The 27,668-nt window shown below is 35.2% G+C and overlaps 1 protein-coding gene across 6 annotated transcripts in view; it reads right to left on the bottom strand.

Moving 5' to 3' along the window:
* Positions 1-1,055: 1,055 nt before the first annotated feature.
* Positions 1,056-27,668, bottom strand: part of GOLGA4 (golgin A4) — a 117,612-nt gene continuing 90,999 nt past the window's right edge. For 4 of the 6 annotated variants that reach the window (XM_041734582.1, XM_041734585.1, XM_041734586.1 and 1 more), the window contains 8 exons: positions 26,029-26,142; positions 23,772-23,792; positions 23,345-23,413; positions 20,203-20,278; positions 16,180-16,283; positions 11,044-11,130; positions 4,377-4,439; positions 1,056-1,753 (listed from right to left, as the gene is read on the bottom strand). In XM_041734582.1, the coding sequence (XP_041590516.1) occupies positions 4,410-4,439; positions 11,044-11,130; positions 16,180-16,283; positions 20,203-20,278; positions 23,345-23,413; positions 23,772-23,792; positions 26,029-26,142 (501 nt within the window). In that variant the 3' untranslated portion in view covers positions 1,056-1,753; positions 4,377-4,409. The remainder of the gene's footprint in view (positions 1,754-4,376; positions 4,440-11,043; positions 11,131-16,179; positions 16,284-20,202; positions 20,279-23,344; positions 23,414-23,771; positions 23,793-26,028; positions 26,143-27,668) is intronic. The other 2 variants (XM_041734583.1, XM_041734588.1) reach the window with 1 other exon arrangement.

The raw sequence follows: 27,668 nt of genomic DNA, 5'->3' as shown, positions 1-27,668 counted from the left end.
CTGCCCCCTTCTCCATGTTTAAGATCCAACTTGTTCACTTTCTCAGGGGTTGGAAAACCACAGCCTTCGAGCCAAGTCCAGCCTGCCACCTACTTTTATAAATGAAGTTTTATTGGAACATAACTATGCTCATTGATTTATGTATTACCTATGATTGTATTTGTACTCCAGTGATGGGGCAGGGGGTGCTGAGGCAGAGACTATATGAACTATAAAGCAGCAAATATTTACTATCTGACCTTGACCCTTTCTAGAAAAAGTGTGTTGATCCCCTACATACTTTTTGATATGCTTGTTTCCGTAAATGAGTTAGTAGAAAGTTGTATATAAATTTTACTAGTCTACGATTTATATCTTAGGAAAAGATATATTAAAAAAGTAAGAAGTCATGTCTGCTGTCAGAGACCATTCGGTGGCACAAGATTTTGCCCCTTAAATGAATCCTGATTTTTAAAAAAGGGTGTGCGGTTAAGAAGCCCCTCTTCCCTTGTTGAAACAGCAGTCCTCAAAGGAGTCAGCTGTGGGTTATACAGGAAGACCCACAGGTCATCTACCACTCAGAGTTCCCCATTCTTTATCACACTATAAGATACACTAGCAATGCTAATGTCCACACTGTGTGGATAACTGAGATGCCACCCTGAGGCAGCGGTTAGGTAATACCTAGATACTGAATGTGTTTGTTAGAATATAAAGCGCATGTGAAACCCTCTCAACAGTTCCCATCTCTTGCTGTCCAAAAGATGCTCTCTCATTAAGTTTAAAAAGAATCAGATTATGGTCTACTCCAGAGATGGCAGGCATCCCCAAGTTGGCAGACTCCTAAAACACACACCATGAAGTATTTTTTGTTTCCATACTTCTTCCAACGTGGTCCTGCTAATTTTTCTTTTTTTTGTGGTCCTGGTAATTTTAAACATAAAAAATCTTTCCAAATGGTTTAGCATTTAGCTAGCTATCTTGAAAATAGTTCCTCAAGATATTCACTCAGATAAAACATCATTTCTTAACTATCTTGAAATAGATTTCAACTGAGGAAAAGCACAGTAAACAAATTTTATATAGTAAATAAACTTTATTTATCTGTTCTCCCAAGATGACATTGCCAACAGTCACAGATCTGCATACAATACAGTATGCATACAATATTGACTATTTACAATTTACAGTAGTATTTTTTCCTCTGAAAAATATAAGTACAAAAGCTAAGTAAACAATGAGGTACTGCTGTTTAGATTTATCATATATATAGCTTAAAGAACTAGTCTTTAGCAAATATTCAACAAATCAATCTGGATAAAATACTCAATTAAATGCTCTAATTTATCAGAAAAAATCTACTAAGTTTCACCTCAAAATGTATTGCACAAGTCTTTAAAAAAAAAAATCACCCTAAAAATAAATAGGAAAGGCAAGCAGTTCTTTAAAAAGAGGGACAAAAAGAATGGAAGAAAGGAACATTAAATGAGCCCGTAAGCCAGGTTGAGTTATTCAAAATATCTTTTAAACAACATAAAGTTCTTCCCAACAAAAAAGAAAACAACTATCACCATTTCTCCACTGATATAATCGATTTGAAAGGCAGTCTGCAATATATCTGTGGGCCAATGTCAGATTTCTCTTGATTTTTAACTCCATAATGGGCCCTGAATAACAGCTTGCTTCTCAAAGAGGCAAACATAAACATGGACAGTCCTCCACACTTGCCCAACACCACCACCCCGTTTCTTCAAGACGATGATCGGAGCCATGACTGGAAAAGAAAAAGGGGAAAAAGGATTAAGAAAAAAATTTAAAGCCCATTTTGGAAGATTTGTTTTTTTCAAGTTAAAATTGATTCTATTGTCTAAGGATTGAAGTAGAAATATTCTAAATATTAAATCCTAAAAAATTTTTTTCCCTAAAAACTAATATTCTTAAAATGATCTGACTTGTAGATCCTATAAGTCAGTGATCCTAAAAAACAAGATGTTTCAGTGACTTTGGAACCATCACCGTTCACATTTACTGAATGCTCCCAGCTCATACCTGGAGAAGCTAGGAGTAAGCAGGTTGACTTGGTAAAACCTCACAAAAAAGTTATTCAGACTTAAAGAGAACAAAGAGGCCTTCCCTTTTCTTTAATGTGTTGATTTTTCTATATATTGCAATGTTCCTAGGATGATATGTATGGGAGCAGAGGACAAAGAGCATTTTGGTGTAAAAAGCTATGCCTAATCGGAAATTTACAAACTCAATTTTTAAAAACCTAAAACGTAAAACAAACAAAAAACCCCAAATTCCAAAAAAAACACTTAAAATGCTAAGAGAAATGATGCAAATGACTGATTCTTAATAAGGTTTCTCTGATTAGAATGCTAAAAGCCAGTAACCAAATTAAGTTAAAATACTACAAAAATAAATTACAAATAAGATTAATAGAAATAAACTTTTTATACATATTTAATGTAAAGTGTTAGAGTCTTCTCAATTTATAAATGAAAAATATAAATCACTGGTTCTCATGATGTATTCCCAGTAGAGTATTATTTATAAAACTTGCTCAACAATCATATTGGTCCTAGAAACCTAGAGAAGATGAAAAAAAGATCTGTCCTATTTAAATTCCTGTGTCAGTTATTATTTTGAAACTTTAGCTTGTGCTGTTGTAGGAAAAGAAATTCATGCATGATTCAATAATGCTGCACAATGTCAATGTCATAAAAGACAAAAAAAAAACTCGGGAGAGCTTTTCAAGTTTAAAAGAAACTACAGAAACATGACGATGACGTGCAATGTGTAATCACTTAGTGGATCCTGGAATTTAAAAAAAATCATGAAACACATTATTTGAAACACTGGAAAAATATGAATATTTATTATACTAGACAACAGTTTTATATTAATATTAAATTTCATGAGTGATAATTTGTAGGAAAATGCCCTTGTTCTTTAAGATCTTTCCTAAAGTATTTATTTATATTTGCAAGTAACTGTCAAATGCTGGCAAGTACAAGTGTTTGCAAGCAATGGTCAAATGTTACAGATGGGAAGATATATATGGAGAGAAAGAGCAAGTGAGAAAATTTTGCAAAAGATTAAGAATTGGTGAATATAGATGAAGGATATATAGGTGTTCATTGCACTATTTTTGCAAATCTTATGTTTGAAATTTTTTGAAATAAAAGTTGAAGAGATAGTCAATTAGTCAGTCAACAGAAATGCTGCGCAGTATACACTTCCAGTGATAAATGATAGTATTTAAATGATACGATGATAAACATGACGCAGTATTTATAATACCATAAAAAAAGGAAAATGCTAAGGGACTTACAAGACTAAAGAAGTTTTAGATAATAGGTAAGGCAGGTTAATTGATATACAATAAAATCAAAATGAGACTCAAATGTAGGCCTAAATGATTTTTAAAAGGTTAAAAAGCTAAAAGGTTAAAAAAGAAAAGCTGTGTATTAGCATTTTAAACCTTGATACCATTAGCTGAATACCACTGAATTAACAACCACAGAAAAATCTTGATTTTAATTTGATTAAGCTCTATTAATTGCACTGCAGCTTATTTGGCATTTGTAAAAATTGCAGAAAGGCTGAGGTAAAGATGTACCCTAAACATTAGGGGGTGCCAAGTTAAGCCACTACCGTGACTAATACTTGGAGGCAATAGCAGGGGTGTTTAAATGGTGAAGATCATCAACTGTCCAAACAGTTGAGATGCCTTCACTTCCTAGTAACAATATGCTAACTACAAATAGCCGCATTCAATCAAAGCAGGCTGCCTAAGGGTCTCCTCAGGACAGATGTTAACCTGGTATACCGTATGATCCCAGGAAGTAATAAAATTGCATTTATTTTAAAGTCACCTTTACTAGTTTTCATTATTTCAGACTGGCCTTGATAAGTAGACCTTACAATATCTTAAATTCTGATTCTGTGAAATATATCTAGAAAATGATTTTTCATTTCTATCTGGAAATATCTCTATCTTGAGAATGACTTTTCCTCCTAGAAAATGATTTTTCATTTCTCTCTCACAATTTCTATTAATTTCCAAGACTATCCTTGGGAATTAAAAACAAAAAAGATTATAAAATAGATAATTTTCTTTGACTTAATAAAATTTCAAAGAGTAATTTTAAAACTTTCAATTGCTACTGAAAGAAGTAAAATTTCCTAAAAATTATATAACTTTTACTGGTGGTAGTGATTATCTATATATTATTAATCTATAAAACAGAATTAACAGAAAATACCTATATTAACCCATAGCATAATCATGTATTCATTAAAGAAAAGAGCAAAAGAATTCCAGTGTAATGGTTAGTATCATGCAATACATTTGATTTTCGCACAAAAGACACAAGACATTATTCTTCACTCACCACATGCTAACTAAGCACAGACTGATGGTTTACTCAGAAGATACCACTGCGAGGTGAAGTATACTACAAGCCAGGAAGAAAAAAAGCTTATTGGGTTAGTTTTAAGACTTAATATAACACAGAGATTATATGTGTATATGAATTTCAAAGGATTAAACATAATGTACTTTAAAACTTCTCAACTCTCCCCCAAATCAAGGGAGTACAAAGTATAAGGAATCTGTAACACCTCCCTCCCATCCTAAGTAAATATAGCATTATGTAGCTTTCATTTGCAACTTTACTTAAAAAATTTAAACAACATAAAGATACTTCACATTTCAAATATTTATAGAATAGATTAACTGGGTATAATTATTTCTTTATAAAAAGAGTTCTCTCATAATTCCATTAAAGTCCACATTAAAATTTGATTCATATAATCTCAATTTAGCAACAAAAATTCAGGGAAAAATGTCGATGAATATGAATACACTATATCTATATGCTGAACTGTTATTCCTAATACATGTCAGTTTTATCACTGAATAATTCTCTTATATCAGGAATAAGTTCAGGAATGATGACTCAAATCGAAACTTCCATTCAAGGGGACTCAATCTCAAGCATAGTTTTTACTGTAACAACCTTCTTTAAATAAATTCTTTGTCCTATCTAAAAAGGTCATAATCTAAGATTATAAAGCTATAAATAGCTTTCTGGTTTGCTTTAAAACAGCATCAGTAAAAAAGGGAGGGATTATTAATAAAATCTGAGTCTATTCTTAGTGTGACCAACATCAGAAGAATCATTTTACTTATCTTTTATATTTAATGGTGCAGTTAATAAGCAGCAAAATCAAAAGACAAACTAGAAAATAACATTTGCAACACATACAACACAATAAGGTCAATATCCTATTGAGAAACTTGCAGAAACATGCAAAGTATATATATATGGATGCTCCCTGTGTCTATGCTTGTAAATATTGAAAAACTGGAACAGCCTAAGTATCCATCAATAGGAAATTGGTGAACTAAATGTAGGACTAAATGATCCATATAATCATAAAATCAGCCAGTAGAAAGAATAAGGTACATTAATTTGTAATGAAGTAGAATAAAGTAAAAATATGTTAAGTAAAAAAAGCAAGCTGTTGCATTCTGCCATTTTTATAGAATACTTAAGTGATTAAAAACATATTATAAATATTTATTTATAAAGCTTAGAAAGCTGGGGATATTTACCAAACTATTAACAAAGATAACTGGCATGGTGTTATCAGCATTACAGCGTTGGGAGGCTGTAAACTCGAAGGTCTCCCTCTCTATGTAATATGATTCTGAATTGTTTGCAATGTTTTCTTTTGCAATGATCATATACTATGTAATTCTAACAAAATCAAGAGTAAAAACCACTTGAGACAACAAATATGTACTTTATCTGTACAGTATTTTTCACTCTGCATCAGTATCTATTTGCGTCTGTTTCCTGATCCACCTTCCATGTATCTACTGAGCCCATGTAAAGGCAAAGGCAAGCCTCTTCTGGGATAGCAAAGTTTTGTATCTAATAATGCAGAAAAGCTTGGATGAATTATTAACTCAGAGGAGATTCTTAAAATTCCAGCCAAAGGGAGAAAAGTGAGAAACATCAACTTAAGTACAAGACTGTTTGAGGGCAAAAACTAGTCAAGAACTTGACACACACAAAGAATCAATGTGAAAGAAAAGCAAAAACAAAGTCAACAGAAAATCAATTTTTAAAAATAACAAGAGTGGATGGGGATGAAATCTTCAATGGAAGAGAAAAATTTTCCTTCAACGGAGTCAAGAAAAACAGCTATCTAGGTGAAACATGTCATTCAGTTTGCGAGTACCCTAAAAGGAAAAATGTATTTCTAAGAACACTTTTTCAAAGAGATGTCTATATAACAAAAGAACCTCTCAATTCCAAGAGATGATTTAGCACCTGATTGAAATAAACTTTCTTAGTAAAATTATCCTAAATAATAACACTCTCCCTTAAAAGAAAAATCTGATGGTGTACTTGTAGGGCAGTTTAATTCAGCAAAAAATAATTAGACAAGTCAAAGACATTCACTCTTGTTCCCATCCTGCTACTCAAATATTCAGTCTACTCTGGACAACTAAATTGCCTAAACCATCACAAAACGATGGCACAGTAAGCTGAAATTACTGTTCAGCTGTAATTCTGTTCTCACACACAAAAAAAGTGTGTTTGGGGGTGCCTGGGTGGCTCAGCGGTTAAGTGTCTGCCTTCAGCCCAGGGCGTGATCCTGGAGTTCCGGGATTGAATCCCACATCAGGCTTCCTGCATGGAGCCTGTCTGTGTGTCTGCCTCTCTCTGTGCCTCTCATGAATAAATAAATAAAATCTTTAAAAAAAAAAAAGTGTTTGTTATGTGCATTTTCTTTTTAATTTGCACCTGTTGTACATAAGGCATTTTTTTTCCACTTGAAACAAATCTAAAACTTTAAAATCTACAAGTAATTCAGAACTTTAGAAGGAAAGAAATCTTAGGAATACAATAATCCCACACAGTCATTCATGGAAAGGGCTTGCTCAGGATCCCTGGGTGGCGCAGCGGTTTGGCGCCTGCCTTTGGCCCAGGGCGCAATCCTGGAGACCCGGGATCGAATCCCACGTCGGGCTCCCGGTGCATGGAGCCTGCTTCTCCCTCTGCCTGTGTCTCTGCCTCTCTCTCTCTCTGTGACTTTCATAAATAAATAAAAATTAAAAAAAAAAAAAAAAAAAAAGGAAAGGGCTTGCTCAAAGTCCAGCTGGGTTGGGCTGGCGAGATCTAGGCTCTCACCACAGTACTGCTGCTTATGGCTGGTACTTTGAGAGGTTGGAATGGACATGGGGACATTTTCTGAGGTATCATGCCTGTATCATGCCTGTGAAATGACCTGACTGTCCTCCTGACATCTTTAATGACTGATCTTACACACACTGATATTAACTGACCACTCTTCTTCTCTTGGAAATACTATTTGTACACACACACACACATTGCTACATGGTCGCTAAGTGATCATCCTTGCAAACCCTACCATCATCTCAGAAACCCAGTGCAGGTACTATACTTGGGTCTTCTGACAACCCTAACAAGGTGATATTTATTTTGTTAAGAAACAGAGGTTTTGAGATTTGTTAATGAAAGACTAGGATTCCTTTTCTGCACATCACAGCCCTCAAATATACCAGAATTTAATTATGCTGTACAATTTAATCTTGACAGATAACAATTTCTCATCCATGAAATATAACCTTAAAATTAGGTTAAATTCTGAAACCACTTATTAATAACTGTTGCATTCTATAATGGGGTTTTCAAATACAGAGTGTAAAATTCACTGAGAGGAAGGGAGGTAAAGTAAAAAGGGGACATATTGAGAAATACCTTATTAGCAGTCATGGTAATTTTTTGATCAATGCCAAAAAGCAAATACATAATCATCAGAGTCACAAAGCAAAGTTTCAGACTGCATTCCTCCTACAATACCTGCTGAATAGTGCAAACACTGGCATAGCTGCACACTGTCAGGACAATGCGCAGCCCACACACTCTCTCAAGCACCCCCAAAATTAATGGATGGAAAGGCAGCTTGGTACTGTTTTGGGTTTGTTTCGGTTTACTTTTGCCAGCTTTTCAGTCTCCAAACCTAAAATAACAAGGTTTCTGATTTTGAATACAAAGGAAACTGTAGCTCCACATTTATAATAAATTATAGAAAAAATCCATCTGTAACACACATTTAAAGCTAATGTCATTTAATAAACCCCTAAAAAAGCCTGCTTTCTATACAGTTGTCTATCTTTTTATTGGGAAGATAAATATCTTTAAATATATATTTAAATTGAAAAGATACAAATATCTTCCTCGTGGATATCTTAACTATCTTTCTATTAGAAAAATAGAAGTCATTCTTTTTTGAAGTGTTTTGTTCTATCAGCTACAAGTCATTGGAAGGGGATAAGAAATAAGTTGTAATTTCAAAAGACTTGTTCAAAGACAAGGATTCTTATTGCTCATTTTGGGAATGATAGCAATCATAAAGGCAAATGTGTCTATTGATTCAATTTTCTCAATCAACAACAATCTTAATTTTTCATCAAATGTAAAAACAATCATGAATCACTCTCAAGTACCAAGAATGTCAAACCAATAAGAAGTGACTCAAACTGACTTATAAGCCATCACTGGGCCTCACTTCATGCTCATTATAAGTTATTTCGTATTTCCTAAGCATCTATTTTTATTATTTTAATTACCTTACTTAGACATATCTTTTATTTGTGCAAGATGAATGAGTGCTACCTCTTCCCTCTAAAATTAAAGGCTCCCATAACATCAACAACCATTATCTTCCATGTCTTCAATTTTCCTATTCCCGCCACAACAAAGGGAAGAATAGGTTAATTGCTGACTGAACTCATTCATTAAGCAAAAGCTAATTAATGATGGATAAGACTCTGTTTGAAGTAGTAGAGGAAAGAGCAGGACTTTCCACCTAGACAGGTCAGCCTCTGGGACAAGGGAGGATTCTTTCAGGAAGGAATGAACAGTTACCATTTCATCCCTATCTAGAATGAATACCACTTTATTCAGGAATAAAGACTGTAATGTTTTTCAAAGATTTCTTTTTAGTTAAACTCAAAAAGAAAAAATTCCATCTGCTTTAAAAGGTTTTTCTTTACATGGTTCATTATTTACACATTCAGTTCAATTCATTTCCTTCAAGGCAAACCAATCTAAGACTGAATGTGTGTATGGGATAAAAGTATATCTCTCATCATATTGCTAAAGCCATGATTTAGGATGAATCTGAACTGTAAAGCAAATCCTGATGAAGTGTAGCTCAACAGTAAGAGGAGAGTTTGGCATACCCCAACATCAAGATGATAAAGAGGCCATGGGAGAATGAACAAAGGTATATCAGATCATTTAAAAATATTTTCTTAAACTGGGCCATAATGACAGAATCATGTCGACAGGTTCCAATTGCACTGGAATATTTTATTTTCACAAAGACACAGCTGTTTTATTCAGTGAGGAGGAAAAGTACTCTAAGTAACTACGTGGTTTTAGAATTAATGTTTGCTATAACTTTAAACAACATTCTATTGATGAAGGGCATACATTATAGTGATATACTTCCTATAAAAAATATTTGTCACTAGAAATAACTACAAAGGTATAACAATATTTTTTAAGCCATTAGATACAGGGAGGAATGCTTTCCAAAAAAACAAAGTAATTCCAACTGTCTCAGAAACTATATAATAGGTATATTGATACAATATGCAATGGAGTACTGGGACAAAGGTCAGAGATGCTGGGATGGCTTTAGAGAAAGCAAGGAAGAGGAGGTCAGGATGTGCCTAAAGCACTGGGATCCTTCATGACTGGCACTGCGCAATGCGTCAGAGGAGAGAGACATCACATCTGGCTGGCTCAGTTGTTAGAGATGCAACTCTTTTCTTTTCTTTATTGTAAGTATGCTCCACGCACAGCACAGACCTTGAGATTGAGTCACATGCCCTACCAACTAAGCCAGCCAGGTGCTCTAGGATGCAACTTTTGATCTCAGGGCTATGAGCTTAAGCTCCACTTTGTGCATGGCACTTACTTAAAAAGAAAATAAATAAAATGGGGAAAAGGGGAGGGGATGGGAGGGAAGGGGGAAGGAAGGAAAGGGATAAAGGAAAGAAAAGAAAGAAATGGCTGACAAATGTGGGGTGTCTGGCCTGGAAAAAAGTCCTCCACTCAGGTCATCAACAGATTTTTGGTTGAGTTTCATGGGTTAGACCCAGAACAAATTGGTAACCACTACAGGAAGACTGGGGCTTAAGATAAGCAAGAACTGTTGTAATAAGAGACATACTCTGCTAGATCAGATGCTTAGAGAGGTAATTATTTATTGACTTAGTCTTTCTTATGGGAGATACTTGGACATAGACTAATTCATCATAAAGGAAAAGATCTTTGCTTGCTTTAGTGAGAAGAGAGAAGAGAACAATGGTGCTGAGATCATGAAAAAAGTAAAGAAATGGGGGTGGGGGGATGTGAACAGTGCCACAAGCTTCCAGTAAGACAAGAAAAGGAAGCAGAAAAAGAAAGCTGGGGAAAGATCTGAGACTTCACAAATTTCACACTCTTACTGTGACTTTTTTTTTTTTCTTCTTTTTTTTTTTTTAATGTGACTTTTACTTAGAATGGATCTTCCCACTGAATTACTGGCCCATGGTAAAAAGAAGTTTGGCATAGGAATAATTTTGCAAAATGTATATGAAGTGTGTGTTTGTTTCATTTCACATCATGGTATAATCTGGTTTTTAAAATTATTACTGGTATACTAGAACAAATGCTTTTTTTGTACTTCCCATAAATAGCCCAAGTTCTGGAAATCCCATATACAGCATATATGGGTATCAACCTCATATATGCTACTGAAGAAGACTGTTCTTTCCTTGACACCAATTCATATTTGCCCTTGGTTAAACTTTCTTAATGTAGATTCACTCTCATTTTTTTGGCTACAGTACAATAAAAACTAAACATTTAAAATGTCTTTTAACAACTCAAAGTCTTTGTAAATGAAACAGAATGTAAAAAGATGGGATAAAGTTGTCTTCTATCTGTAGCCACTTTTAAAGCTTACCATTAGCCGAGCATCTTCTCTTTCCAAAATTTTCTGAGTCTGATCATCAGGGAACTTCAGTACAGTGGTTATAACCTTTGCCATGGTCTAGAAAAAAACAAGAGATAATCACTAACAGACAGTGAAGCAGATGAAGTCTCACCCCATTCTGACATGTTCGGCTGGTGGGATTCTTTAGTGCTCTCAATGGAAGCCACGACCAAAGAAGTATGATGTGAAGGTATTAGTCAAGGAAATAACAGCCAACACTAAAATTTCAATTTAAAAGGACTCCTCACAATGTCTAGGTTGATATTATTTCAAGAAGATGAAATTACAATAGCATGAAGCTATATAAAGTTCTAATGTTCTTGGCCCTTTGTCTTATTAAGATGAAACTTTATTACTCATTCATTTTATAAGGCTTTTTATTTGTAGAAATCTATCTAGTAAGTGATGTATTGCCAAACATATGCTCTAAATAATCAGAATTAGATACTCCCAAGTTCAGCTTTAACTAAATCACATCATATATCTCATAAACATGGGCTACTGCATGAACATGAACATGCTTAGTAGGTATTTTTTACAACATGCAGCACATCAGCCTAATAGAAATACGAATTACATCTTAAATAAACACAAGATGTTTTGTTTGGTAGAAAACATGATGAATCAAAACATTACACATGGTAGCTTGCAAAACAAGGTCATAAATTGTGCAGATCTAAATGAATATACCGTAAGTCAGACTGTCACCCAAAAGCTCGTGGAAAATTCTCCTCAAAGGTTGAAATTCCCTATTTTGTATCAAGATGAGGTGTTTTGAGGGAGACAGAGAGGAAAGAAGATACCTTATGAAATAAGATACACTCACGAAATAAGTAGGATTAACAAGTTCAGTGCTTACATACAAAATCAGGTGCTAGTGCTTCTCCCCTGAGGACTCCCACAGAGGACTGCACGGTCACCCGGAGAACTCACTCTAACATTCTTGGTTCAGTTACACAGACTGTGTGTGTGTGTGTGTGTGTGTGTGTGTGTAGGGGAGAGGGCTGGGGACTAGAGAAGGTCACTAAGGAAAAGATGACATAATAAGTTAACCAAAAATTTTACAAATTCACATCATATATAATGTATATATGTATAATTATCTCCAGGAAGGAAAGATACTAATGTTTTTAAAATTCCAATTATGTGCTAAGCCTAGTTAAGTCACTTGACATACTTCTAATACTGTTCTTCAACCACTAATACTGTTCTTCAACCACAAACCCCATACTCTGCAAGATTTCAGCCCCCTTCCCTCCTTTCATCTTTGCCTCTGCCATTTTGAGGAACAAAAAAATACCATTTAAAACAAAGTCGTTTTTAGAGAATTCTAAGGCATTTTACAAAACCCTCATCCTTTAAATTGTATTGCCTAGATAGAATCTTCCATGCTAAACTGGTTTAGAAACTAAGCATATGTGGCATGAAATAACAAGAGAAATATGAAGTAGTGACTATTTCAGTATTCTTTTCATTAACACTCTGAAGCAATTTTTAATGGTTTTTGGTATACTATCTATGAAGACTGTTTTTAGGAATTAATTTCAATAGCTTGCAAGGTTCAAAGTACCCAAAAGTCCATTTATAATCACTATGAAACCACATACATGCACACACAAGCATGTCTGTCAAGAAAACCCCAAACTATTCCTAGTTGTCTCTTCACATTTCTAGACAATGAGAAACCCACCTCGAAACTCATCAGTGACTCTGAATTTGCAGCAGATTACCCAGTAAAGACTTAAAGCTCTTCCCTCTCTTGCCAGGAAACTTAAATGGAGAAGCCCAGGCTCTCTGCCAGATCTTGGGAAAGAACTCAGAGTGTCTATTCTACATACAATATACTCAGGCCCTGGGAAGTAAGGAAAAAAGTTCAAATGAGCTACCTGGTTTAGAGGTGGCATCTCCTGCCAGGTTTTCTTTAGGGAGAAACTTTGATAAAGATTAGGATGAGAAATACTTTCTACTGAAAAGGAGAATAGGCTGATTTTAGCATGGAGGATCAAAAACCCAAGAAAAAGAAAGTGAAAGAAGAAAGAAGGGACATTTCCTTAGCTTCATACTATAAGAACATGTGTCCTACATGTGCTCTTCTTAAATAAATCATCTGCCTCATAAAATAAGGAACACCATGTGTAAAAGCAGATGAAGAAAACACAGGTGGGATGACATACATATCCTGCTGGGCAAGACACAACTCTAGATTAGGATCAAATCACAAGGGCCACAATATACTTTGGCTCACTCAAAAACCAAAACCTAGTCTCCATTTCAAATTCTCTGTCAATGTATAGATATTAACCAAATCAGTAAAAGATATGTCTAAAACCAGCTCTGATCTTGTCAGTCTCTGCTCAAGGGCTAACTATCCCAATATCTAGTGTTAAAACTCTAAAAACATTCCATGCCCTCCACACTCTGTGCAGCCCTAAAGGGAGTCACTTCTACCACAGATCCAGTGTTTTAGTTGGACCAGACTACTTGTCATTTCAAAACCCACACTCAATTTCCTGCCTTGGCCTTTCTGTCTAGGCTTCCCCTCCCATCTGATTTTATCTACTAAAATCTAACCACTCCCATATACCCCTGACCTAGCTTTAAAGCCCAGCAGATACATGTGCTTCTCTACAATGTCCTCCTTGACCTTCCCACAAGTAAACAGGAGAACTCTGTGCCTCTTTTAACAACCTGACGACATTCTGTATCATGCTTAACTGCAAACAGCTCCACTTTTCTTAACTCCTTAGAATTAGGGAGAGTGTAAAAAAAAAAATTAGAGATAGTGTCAAATTTCATCTTCCCCACCATGGTGATATACAATGGGCCACCTGTAGCAAGTGCTCAATAAATAAGCAGTAAATTAAGCTGAGTATCTGCTACCGATTTTCTACATTTATCTGTAAAATGTGATGGTAGGATGACAGACTAGTCATTTGTAGTAACCAGATGCATTAAATGCTGAAGATAAAAGACCAGAGAGACCACTCCACCACATAGACTCCGAATCAAGTATTAGACAGGCTGCCTAAGCCCTGAGGTTACCCCTTCCAGCTGTTTTGTAAGTCATAGCCTGAAACTAACTGCACAACCCTGAAAGCACAAGTTTGCACTTGGCTGAATGACACTGCCCCAGAACACATCTTATGCTTGTGCCGGGTCTTTCTTCAAGAGGATCCAAACTTTGTAGAGATCTCATCCCCCCCAGTTTGCAACCTCCAGAAGACACAGTTTGAGGCAGTCATTTCTTCACGTCACAGATCAAGAAAAGATTACGTAATTTATTTAGCAACACTGGATCACAGCTTTAGATTCAGAAATGAATCCGTATAGCTAAAGTTCTGAGCAGCTTTTTTTTTTTAAGACACACCCTTCTCCCTTCCCTGCAATAACAAGGTAACATTAAATTATTTACCCCACTGCAAATATAGACTACTATCCAATAATGACTTAATAAGAGATAGTTATATTTCATTAGCTTGGTTTTTAAAAAAAATAAGGAGAAAATCAGCATTAGGTATTTTTTGAATTTAAAAAAAGTCCTTTAAGAAAAAAATACTGAATTACTATGAATTAATATACCCCTCCTCTGTTACATGTTCAGGATCCACAAGATGTTACTTTATTTTTCTTTTAATTTTTTAATTTATTCATGAGAGATGCAGAGAGAGAGAGAGAGGCAGAGACACAGGTAGAGGGAGAAGCAGGCCCCATGCAGGGAGCCTGACGTGGAACTCGATCCCGGGACTCCAGGACCACACCCCTGGTGGGAAGGCAGGCGCTAAACCGCTGAGCCACCCAGGGATCCTCAAGATGTTACTTTAATTTGAAGTCATTTAATACAATGAAATGAGATTTCTATAGATATTAAAGATTCAAATGACTGATAGCCCTAGAATTCCTAGAGTTTAGCTAAATCTATAATCCATAAATTTGTAACATTCTTTTAAGAGATTTTCTTATGCCCTTACTTTTTAGGCTTTAAATGTATCTGCCTGGGCAGCCCTGGTGGCTCCGCGGTTTAGCGCCACCTTCAGCTGGGGGTGTGTTCCTGGAGACCTGGGATGGAGTCCCACATCAGGCTCCTGCATGGAGCCTGCTTCTCCCTCTGCCTGTGTCTCTGCCTCTCTCTCTCTGTGTCTCTCATGAATAAATAAATAAATAAATAGTCTTTAAAAAAAAAAGTAAAAAATAAATAAATGTATCTGCCAAATTAATCCCTGAACTGGCTTATTAGCACTCTGACCTAGTAACCTCCAAAGACTTATAAATTAAAACACTGATTGCTTCTAAAAATGGAAAACTCATGATCCATTCTTTTTTTTTCTTTTTTTAATTTCATGATCCCATTCTTAGCCAAAGTATATGGACAATGTAAAAGTTTATGAAGGGAAAAAGTTGAAGCAATGTCAGAAAAATTGCTTTAAATGAAAAATTTTGAGAAAGGATCATGAATTTCCCAAAATATATTCAATTCAAGGTACATTTATAAAAAATCCAGTATAAGGCTCTTTTAAAAGCACTGCAGGGAATACAAACAAGAAGAAGACAAGACTTACACACTCAAGAACCTTACAATAAATGTAATATTTCAGAAAACAAATTTAGCCAAGCACTACTACTTATACAATGTGGTAATTTTAATGATCAATATTCCATATGTATAGGAATTATTTTCTTACAGTGACTAAAATATTTCTAAATATCCCTAAGTGATTACTTAATTACGTAATCTACTACTTACTTAATTATGACCATTACCAATATTTCTGCATTACCCTAACGTTTCCATGAAAATGAAATCTTTTATCCTCACTTTAAGATTTGAAGTCAAAAATAAAAATAGCAACATTTCACAAAGTATTAAGTTCATGAAATTTCAACTTTCAGTACTTAGCATCACCCGACAGTACTTTTATTAATATTTTATAACTGTAACAAATATAAGCAATTCATTTTATAATCTATGAACAATAACACAATAATCTATTGTCAACTATTAACACGTATAACCTAACAGTAAAAATATGCGTGTGTATAAAAGTATTAAAAGTGGGCACATTTCCTTTTAAATTCAGCCACATGCCAATCACCAGAAATGATTTATACCTTAGTCTCACGACCCATCATATACTCAAAAAGCACTTTTCGCAAATACTCAAATTCGGTAGGTTCTCCAAAGAGCGAGACATCAGTATGGTACAAATTGCCACCTGTCAAATAAAAAAACTCAGATCAAATCGTAAAGAAAAGTCAGATAAGCTACTTATTACTTAGACACCAAACTAAAGAACAATCAAAGAAATAAAGAGAGGCATCACTCTTGCATTAATTATATTGTACTGTATAGTATTGTACATACATACACAAAGCATTCCAATTGGTATTTTTCCATTGGAAGAGAAAATATGAATTATTATAGCAATTTTATTTCTCACATCTTTCCTTCTCCTTTTGACATGGCAATTTTAAAAGACTATATATACTTAGAGCATATAAAGACTCCTTAAAACTCGTATATCTCTCCTCAATATTATGTGGTTGGCTTCAGATATTCCACAATGACTAAAGTTAACAATCATTTTTATTTATTAAGAACTCAGTATCTTAGAACAGAATTCTAGGGCAGCCCAGGTGGCTCAGCGGTTTGGCGTCGCCTTCAGCCCAGGGCACGATCCTGGAGACCCTGGATTGAGTCCCACGTTGGGCTCCCTGCATGGAGGCTGTTTCTCCCTCTGCCTATGTCTCTGCCTCTCTGTGTCTCTCATGAGTAAATAAATAAAATCTTTTTTTTTAAAAAAAAAAAGAACAGAATTCTAGCTTTTCTAGTATTCCAAACCTAAAAGCACTTAAGTTTAAATCAAGTTTTCAAACCTCTTTGAAGATACAGATCAAATAATTTGAAAACACATGAAATATTAATGCCATTTTAGTGGTTTTCAAATATTTTGGTTCAACATCTTAAAGCCTGTCATAAAAAGTTAAACTCCGTTTGTTAACCAAGCCCCATGTTAGCCTAAAAGTAAACAATAAATATAGTTCAGGTATACGAAATCACACTAAATATTATTATGTGTAAATTTATACCTTGGTAACCCTGGATTTTTAAAAAACTGAATAATAGGAAATCACACTGTGCAGCAGGATAATACAATAAGGTTTCCATTATAAGACAATGAACAGTATGTGACCCTCTAAATGCCAAAGTTGAAAGTGGCCTTTCATTGTAACTTTACATTTCTTTTGGCATAGAATTTAAACCACCATTTGTTCAGTAAAAAGAAAGAAACAAATGAAACCTCATGGGGTATTATTTAAACATGAGATTAGTAAAATCCTAAAAGTCAGATAATGCCAAGCACTGGTGAGTATGTAGAATAATAGATATGCCTGTGCAATGCTTGTAGAATACGAACAGATACAACTTCTATAGACAACAACTTGGCATTACTTTGCAGAACTTCATAAAGTGGAAGACAAGCATATTCTATGATGCAAAAATTCAATTCCTACCAATACATCCTGAAATGCTTCACATATATACCAAAAGTCAATGTTCACAGTTACAATGTTTATAAAAGCAAAACTGAGGCAATTCAAAGGTCTACCAACAAGAGAATAAATAAAATAGGGTATAAATATATAATTATTATTAAACTCAGCATTCAAAATAGTTATAGCTAAACACACACTAGAATGAAATTCAAAATCATAATGCTAGGTGAAAAAAAGGCAAGAATAGGCAGAAAACAGACAGTATGATACCATTTCTATGCAGCCCGAAACATCTAAAACAATAAAGTCAATTATTTTATGGAGCCACATGTACACTGTAGCACGAGAATAGTGATTGCCCATGGGAGACAATAGAGATACAGGAGACTGAAGAGCAGCACAAGAAGCACTGACAATATTCTAGGTGGTGAATTCATAGGTGTTAACTAGTCTTCCCACTTGATACTTTGCATGCATTTGTAAGTTTGGAATATTTCATTTTTTAAACGTGTACACTTTTAAAGTCCCGATTCTTTTAAACCACACTTTGCAAATACAGAGCAACCACACTAAATAATGATGATGCACTATTTCCTTTTCAAACACTACTTATCTATATATCATACTTAAGTGTTTCATTCCTGTAGATTGACGCAAAATACAAGAGTTTGCAATGCTGTACACTTTTCAGAAAATATTTGATTTCATTATTATAAACATGTAGATTACTTATATATAGCCATTTTCCTAGATAAGTAATTAATACTGCTTTTCATTGCATGTGCCCCTTTCTTGTCTTCTCCCTAGCAGTGGCATATAAAAGAAACTGCTTCCTCTTCTTATAATTCTTACTTTGGGTTTTAAGCAATGAGAGTGGAAATTAGTTATCATTCAAATAAAGATGCTTGCCAAATTGTCTTCTTGTGAGTCTTTCCAAATAATTTTATCTGAGTACTATTCAGCATTTTTAATACAATATTTTACCTAGGCCCCATTCCAAAATGTATAATTGGAATATCCATTTATCTATACTTAACACAATTGTAATCAACTAAGTCTATTACAAATAATTTTAGTTAAAAGCAGACTTGTTCACATCTTCTTCAAAATTGTACATATATTGGAAAATAAACCAATTTTACATTTACAATTACACCTATGAATAAATGTAATAAAAGAGGTACAAGAATACTGCTCAGAACAATAAACATTATGGACAGAAATTTTAAAAGACCTAAATAAATGCTAAAAGATATCATGATTATGGTTTGGAGACTCAGTACCACAATGTGCCAATTCTCTTCAATTTTTCTGTAAGTTCAATGCAATCTTAATCAAAATCCTCTTAGGTCTAGGTGTGTGTTATGAGTGTAATTTGACAATCCAATTCTAAAATTTAAATAGACATTCAAAGAGCTAAGAAGAGCTAAGACATTCTTAAAAATAAAGTGGGAGGTGTTCCCCAACTAAACAGCAAGACAGGCTATCAAGTCATCATAATTAACAGAGTGAAGTGTTAGAGCAGGCACAGACAAATCCATCACTGGAACAGACTGCAGGTGCTAAAACAGACTCTCAAAAATATGGAATAACTAAATCAGGTAAATAGAATTTACCCTGGTTTTCCCTGTATGAGCTATACCTCAAGGTAACCACATAGGTAACATGGAAATGTTTGTAGTTACAGAATAATTCAAATTAATATCTGCACAAGAACTGAGAAAATGTGAATATCCCCGTTACACAATCACTATTGAAACAACAGATTTTGGTAAACAGTCACCAGTGGGTGCTAAAATCTAAGGCTAAATAAAGGTGATCAGTGAGACTGCTGATGACACCTGGAACTGTGTGAAAGCTGTTACAAAAAAGACATGCATCTTTTGCTGTGAAGCAACATATAGTACAATTCCTTTGGGAGGTACTACTGCCAATAACACAAATCGAAATCTTTATGAAATTATTTTCTCCTTAAATCTGAGTTTAAAATTAGTAATTACAGCATTATGGTAATAGTAAAAAAAGGATCATTTTAGAAATATAACAGTGTCCGTATGAATATATGTAGTAGATTAAATAAATGTTTGCATACACATAGAAGAGTCTGAAAAGGGATCCCTGGGTGGCGCAGCGGTTTGGTGCCTGCCTTTGGCCCGGGGCGCGATACTGGAGACCCGGGATCGAATTCCACGTCGGGCTTCCGGTGCATGAAGCCTGCTTCTCCCTATGCCTGTGTCTCTGCCTCTCTCTCTCTCTCTCTCTCTCTCTCTCTCTCTCTCTCTGTGTGTGTGACTATCATGAATAAATAAATAAAATCTTTAAAAAAAAAAAAAAAAAGTCTGAAAAAATTATACATAAATTGCCACTAGGTTGGTTCCATTTGGATAACACAGAATAAAGTAGGAACCTGCAGTTCCATTTAAGACACCACAATATTGTTTGATTTTTTTTTTTGCAACAAATATGCATTGTTTCTGTTGTAGATTACTACCATTCTTTCTTTAAAACTATTATTGGTGAATTACAAACGTAAAATATACTCACCGTAAAGAACAGATTAGCAACAACAAAAATAGAAATCCTCCATAAATCCAGCAATAAGAGATAACCATGGATAACATGAGAGATCACTCATACCTTTGTAAGGTGTCCCCACAGTTGTTGCATATACAGTCTTTTCATATTTCTTCAAACGGTCTTCTAAATTGTGAATCTGAAAGTAACAAATATTCAAATCATATGATTCATATGGAAATCATATGTAAAAAAAGGACTGCTGTAGCCAACCAGATTAATACTTAAGACAGAATATAAACAAATACAATTAATACAAATGGTTTCTTAGATGACACCAAAAGCACAGATAACAAAAGAGAAATTACATAAAACGGCCTTTATCAAAAGTAAAACTTTTGAGGGATGTCTAGGTGGCTCAGTGGTTGATGTCTGCCTTTGGCTCGGGGCATGATCCCAGGGTCCTAGGATTGAGTCCCACGTCGGGTTCATCACTGGGAGCCTACTTCTCCCTCTGCCTATGTCTCTTCTCTGCCTCTCTCTCTCTGTCTCATGAATAAATCAAATCTTTTTTTTTTTTTAATTTACTTTTGTGCCTCAAAGGACATTATCAAGAAAGTGAAAAGAACACCCACAGAATGGAGAAAATACTTGCAAATCACTTACCTCATAAAGGACTTGTATTCAGAATAAAGAATACAACTGAACAAGAAACCAAATAACCCAACTAAAAACTAAGCAAAGAACTTAAACAAACAGACATTGCTCTAAATAAGACATACAAGTGGCCAACAAGAAGATAATAAGATGTCCAATCATTACTCATTAGAAAAATTAAAACCATAATGAAGGAGTACCTGGATGGCTCAGTCAGTTAAGTGTCTGCCTTCAGCTCAAGTCCTGCTCTCAGGGCTCCAGGATCAAGCCCCATGCCAGGCTCCCTGTTCAGTGGGAAGTCTGCTTCTCCCTCTCTCTCTCTCTCTCTGCCCCTCCTTTCATTCATGTTCTCTCTCTCTCTCAAATAAATAAATAAAATCTTAAAAACATAAAACTATAACGAAATACTACTTCATATCAACTACTATGGCTACAATCAAAAAACATGTTGGGGAGGATGAGGAAAAAGTGGTATCCTTATAACTTTGTCAGTGGGAATGAAAAATAGTGCCACTATGTAAAGTAGTTTGGTGGTTCAGCAAAAAGCTGAACGTATAATTACCAAATAATCTAGCAATTCCACTCCCGGGTATATACCTCAAAGAACGGGAAATAGGTGTTCAAATAAAAACTTGTAACAATGAAAAAAAAACTTGTAACAATGTTATTGACAGCATGAACACTGGTTATATTAATAGCCAAAAGGCAGAAATAACCCAAACATTCATAGACTAATGAATGGAAGTATGCTATTATCCATATAATAAAATATTCAGCCAAAGAAAAGAATGAAGTACTGATACATGCTACACTGATGAACCTTAAAAACATCATGTTGGGATCCCTGGGTGGCGCAGCGGTTTGGCGCCTGCCTTTGGCCCAGGGCGCGATCCTGGAGACCCAGGATCGAATCCCACATCAGGCTCCCGGTGCATGGAGCCTGCTTCCCCCTCTGCCTATGTCTCTGCCTCTCTCTCTCTCTCTCTCTCTGTGACTATCATAAATAAATTAAAAAAAAAAAATTAAAAACATCATGTTGAGTGAAATAAGCCAGAAAAGAAAGGCTATGTTTTATATGATTGTATTTATATAAATATTCATAACAGGCAAATTTACAGACACAGGAGTAGATTAGTGATTGCCAGGAGGTAATGAGGAGTGACTGCTTAATGGGCATGAGGTCTCCTTACAGGGTGATGAAATGTTCTGAAACTAGATAATGGTGATGGTTTCACAACATTGTGAGTGAACTGTGTCAATGAATTGTGCACTTTAAACTAGTTAAAATGGTCAATTTTCTGTTATATGTATTTTACCACCATAAAAATAACTAATACAAAAACTGCCATACTAGCAGAGTTTGAAGATTTGAGGATGCTATAAGAAGGGAGTTTAAAAACAGTAACCTTGAGAATAGATGAGAAAAGATAAACCACTGGAAAGTACAAAAAACATAAGGTAGCACTGGGACTTAGCATCTTATTTTTATGATTTAAAAAATATATATATTGTAAAAGTTTTGAAACATACTAAACCATAGAGAATAGAGTACAATCAATGCCCACATATACCTATCCATCACCTAGTTTCAACAATTGTCAAGATTTTTGTTATGTATAACTTTTAAGAAAACTGGATAATCGGGGCACCTGGGTAGCTCAGTCAATTAAGTCTCTCACTCTTGATTTTAGTTCAGGTCATGATCTCAGGATCATGAGATCTTGCCCCAAGTCGGGCTCCATGCTCAGTAGGAAGTCGGCTTGAGATTCTCTCTCCCTCTCCCTAAGCCCCTCTCATGCCTGTGCACATGTGCTCTCTCTCTCAAATAAAGAAAACAGAGACATCTGGGTGCCTCAGCGGTTAAGCATCTGCCTTCAGCTGAGGGAATGATCCCGGAGTTCCAGGATTGAGTCCCACATCGGGCTCCCTGCATGGAGCCTACTTCTCCCTCTGCTTGTGTCTCTGCCTCTCTCTGTCTCTCATGAATAAATAAATTCTTAAAAAACAAAAACCAAAAACTGGAAAATCCCTGGAGATGCAGCCTTTAAACAGCATGCTGACTTGTGTCACTACCCCTCCAGAATTTGGGAAAAAAGACTAAAGATGATGCACCACAGATACACATATACTGGTATACTCATGCTTATGCATCCTTCTAAGAATATATATACATAGTCCAATTTAAAACTAATTACTGGATAATATATGGACAAAATGTATTAAATCAAGACAATTCAACTGCTTAGGGAAAAAGAGTAATAAAGACTGATCTCAACATATTTTCCCTCTGATAAAAATAAAAACTTCTTTACTAAAAATTAAGTTATTACAAATAAACATAAATTCTTATCCAAAATGTTAAACATTAGGAAGAAGAAGATGCAAATGTTCTTGTTTAAATACACATGATCATGAATTTAAGAGATATCCTCCAGCACCTTCAGATTTGGAGATAAAATTCCCTGTGTAAGACAAAACTGCAAAGCCAGCTATTAAATCAATATTATATCAGTTCTTTTTTAAAAAGTAGCTAAATGAGATTCAAGTACATATGAACACAAATTAAGGGAGTAGGCTCAAAATAAAAGGCACCAAATTAAACCTGTACCTGTTCTCTGAACTCTTGCTCTTTCAACTTTGAATCACTGATTAGAGTAGTCTTCTGTGCTAGTTGTGTCTGAAAGAACAAAAAGTCAGATCTGAAATGTATATGGGTTTCATCATTGCTTGGATATACTACTGTACTGCTTGGTAAATTATCTTTATGTTTTAACTTTTAAAACACAAAATACTCCTGGCGCCTTGATGTTGGTTAAGCACCTGACTTCAGCTCAGGTCATGATTTCAGAGTCCTGGAATTGAGCCCCGTGTCAGGCTTCCTGCTCAGAGGAGAATCTGCTTGAACCTCTCCCTCTGCCCCCGCCCCCAACCACTCGTGCCCTCTCAAATAAATAAAAATCTTAAACACACACACACCCTAAATACTCCTGAAAATATAATGTCTTCAGTCAAATTCAATAAAGAACTAGTCTTACCTGTAACTCCATAATTGTTATCTGAAAATGGAAAAGAAAAAATGAGTATATACACTAAAATCCAGAATAAATGGAATAATATGAAATAACAGGAAAATAAAAATTTAGTGTTTTAGCCTTAAGAGAGTGGTAAGATTTAAGATGAGACAACTTTAAATATTTGCTTTTAACTTGGTCTATTTTGTTATACAAACTATTATAGCATAGGGACGCCTGGGTGGCTCAGCAGTTGAGCATCTGCCTTTGGCTCAGGGCATGATCCCAGAGACTGGGGATTGAGTTCTGCGTCGGACTCCCTGCATGGAGCCTGCTTCTCCCTCTGCCTGTATCTCTGCCTCTCTCTCTCTCTCTCTGTCTCTCATGAATAAATAAATAAAATCTTCAAACTATTATAGTGTAAATATACACAAACCTAAGTAAACACAAAGGACTAGAAAGTCACTCACCAGACTCCTAACAATGATTACTACTTGGCAAGGGGAGGTACCCACCAGACAGAGTTTATTCTATATACTCCTGTATTATCTCTTTTATAACAAGAATATACTTATTTATTATTTCTATCATTAAAAAAAACTAAACATATTAAAATCTATTTACAGCATATGGGCCCCTTAGGGAAACTCCTAAAGGACTATTCTGGGAATCCACTCTGAGGTATAATCACAAATTGTTTTTCATTTAACTCAACACTGATATTCATTGTATCCTAGAAGCATCAAAAGATGCTCAATAAGGATAAAAATTCATGAAGAATAAAACAGAAAACAGTTTTTAGAACAGAAATAATAATTAAGGATTTTTTCTCTCCTTTCTTATGATACAAGGTAAAGGACTAAGAAGACCTTCTGAATATTAGTTTCATGTTTCAATACTGTACAGCATCCTAACATTGGTCAAATGCCACTATGTGCAACATACTTATTCTGATACTAAGGAAAAGAGTATGTTAGTGAAGTACATGTACTCTTCTCAAAGAATTAATATTTAATAGCACCTGGTATATTCAAATTATGACCAGATGGCAAAACAAAAACTAAAAACCAAAAGCCAAAAACCGAAACAAAACACACACGCACAAGAGAACTTATAACTATTAAAGAGAAAAATAGTCTACTCAGGTTGCTGGGTGCTAATAGCTAAGATATATGTACCAAGTGGCATAGCATAACAGAGCCCTTTATAAAGACTAGTTCTCAGGATGCCTGGGTAACTCAGTAGTTGAGTGTCTGCCTTCAGCTCAAGTTACGATCCTGGATCAGGCTCACTGCAGGGAGCCTGCTTCTCCCTCTGCCTATGCTTCTGCCTCTCTCTCTCCCTCTGTGTCTCTCATGAATAAATAAATAAAATCTTTAAAAAAAAAAAAAAAAGACTACTTTTCTCCATTTTGGAAAAGTAGTCCATGTAATTGGTTGTTTAGAAAATTACTCTCTGGTAACTGATATTCTGTAATGAATTCTCTATAATTCTCAAGGATAAATTTATGAACAGTGTCCATCTACTTTCCCAAGGCCCTTATGACAATAATGAAAAGACTATACCAGATGAGTGAGGACACTTTAGGAAGCAGAATGGTACACATTGTCCAGCTTCTCAAACTGGGGCCCACATGCCCTATCAGGTGTACTTGCTGAGGTGCAGAGGGGAAAAGGCAGCCCACAAGGCAAACATGGCCTTTCATAGCATCAATTATATTTAAAGAATGTAATTACAAAAATGCCTAGATATGTATTGCTAGCTATCTTTGAATTCAGTCCCATTTCCCAAAATAATCCCACTGTATCTGCATCTATTCCATTAACCGGAAAAAAATAGAAATTGTTTTTCTTACTGGTATATTACCAAAAACATTTTTATAGGACTATAAATAAGGATATATTATAGAGTAGAATATAAAATCTACATAAGTGTTGAGCACAAAATATAAAAATCTCAAATTATCATATTTTCTATGGAACCTTTTTGTTTAGTGTATTGGAACCTGTATTTTCTCCAAGGAAAAGACTGAGAAGCACTTATATAAATGTCTAGGTTCTGAAATCTAGCAGATGGGGTTTAAATTCCCAACGCAACACTGACTGTGTGAACTGAATATTTTCCTTAACCTGTTTGAACCTCAGTTTCACTGCCTATAAAACAGAGTCAAAAATCTTTCCTGAAAGGTTTTTGTTAGGATTAAATGATATAGGTATGTAGGTTAGTCAGCAATGACAGTGTTTTTGAAGTAACATGTGCAGCAGAGCCCAGTACCTCTCACCTTGTCATTGCCAGGGCTCTCTTCCTGCTGTAGCTTTTGCTGGTACTTATTCTGTAGCTCTTCTAGTTGAGTCTGCAGGTCCATGACTTTAGCAGTCATTTCTTCTTCACGAGCCTTTACAGTTAAAAAAAAAAAGTGCTAATGAACATATCAAAAAGAATATCATAGAGGCAAACACAGTATAGAGAAAACTACCTCTAAGAGGAAACAAATACCCAGAAACATTTTTGGAGACACAAACCACGGTTTCTATTGTCATTGATGACTATGCTCTAAACACCTCCCTTCATGTCCCACTTTTAACACCAAGCTCGCTATTCTTGCGATATTACTGTTCCCTCTCTCACTCTCTCCATCTCCACACCATAAAGCCCATCAAGCAGTTTCTTTCCCCTTAAGCAAGGGTTCCCAGGCTTGAATGACCATCGGTTATCTAACAGTGTGGTGACAGAACTTGAACACAGAGCTTGCGTGTTATGGACTTTGCCCTTTTCCACATTAGGATTTTATTTCCAGGAAATAACCATTAATACAAACTAGCAGATACTGTTAGGCACAGCACTGATCAACCAGCTGGCAACTTACTGATCATAAGAAGTTGTGGAAGTTTTTTCTAGCCCTTTGGATAAGCTGTCTAAATCAAAAAATGATTCTTTATTCTGACTCAGCAAACCTGCACATCTATACATCTGTCCCCAAACCACACCAGTGGTTCTTTGGGGTAAAATGTTCAACTAAAGTCTATTTTTGAAAAAAATTATTGTCCAATGCATTAGTAACCATGTAATGTCTCCATTTTCCCTGAACTCTGCAAAAAAATAGACAAAGCTGCAAAAGTATATGTGACTTATTGGTCCAAAAATCTTACTTAGAAAATTTATGGTACATAAATCACTTCTCTCTTCTGTTTTGACTGCCCTAGTAAAGGTTATTGCCCATTCTACACTTGTTCATTTGTCTTGATAACTGCCATAATTTATTGTACAGTCTAGACCTCTTCTTGCTCTTATAAATCTTATAACCTTTGTGCTAAAAGAACATTTGGAATTGGAATATTGATCAGATTTGAGTAATGAAGACAGGAAAAGTGTTTGCTGAGAAAAAGACAGAACAGGAAAAACAGCAACAAACAGATATCTGATTTACAGATGCTGAATTGACAGAATGAAGAAACAAATGAAAAGAGATAGGCCTCACGGCACAAAATAAGAGAATGAACCATACGGACACTTAGAAAACCTACTTTGAAATTCCACTGGTCATGAAACTTAGACCAACTGAAAAAGAACAAACTCCTTGTGGCAACATAAGCAAAGCAGAGATGTCTAGTAACTAGCCTCCTTAGACATCTCCCCACTGAGGCTCACTTGAACCAAGCCTCTATCCCTAAAACATCAATCTCAAACTCTTGTAAATATGTTAATGCCCACAATCTTGGTTTACTGTTTTTAGTCTACCATGGCATATCCTGGGTGGATGTTTGTGTCATTGTGGTTTAGGCACCTTTGAAAGGATCACTCCTACAGCTACTTATTCAGTTAGGCCCAGATTTTATTTTATATTTTTATTTCTTTTTTTGTGAGAGTACAGGGGGCGGGGGACAGAGGGAGAGAAAGAATCTTAAGCGGACTCTGAGCTGA

Source organism: Vulpes lagopus, chromosome 19, assembly GCF_018345385.1.
Source record: "Vulpes lagopus strain Blue_001 chromosome 19, ASM1834538v1, whole genome shotgun sequence".
NCBI lineage: Eukaryota > Metazoa > Chordata > Mammalia > Carnivora > Canidae > Vulpes > Vulpes lagopus.
This window is presented reverse-complemented; position numbering and strand designations above follow the sequence as displayed.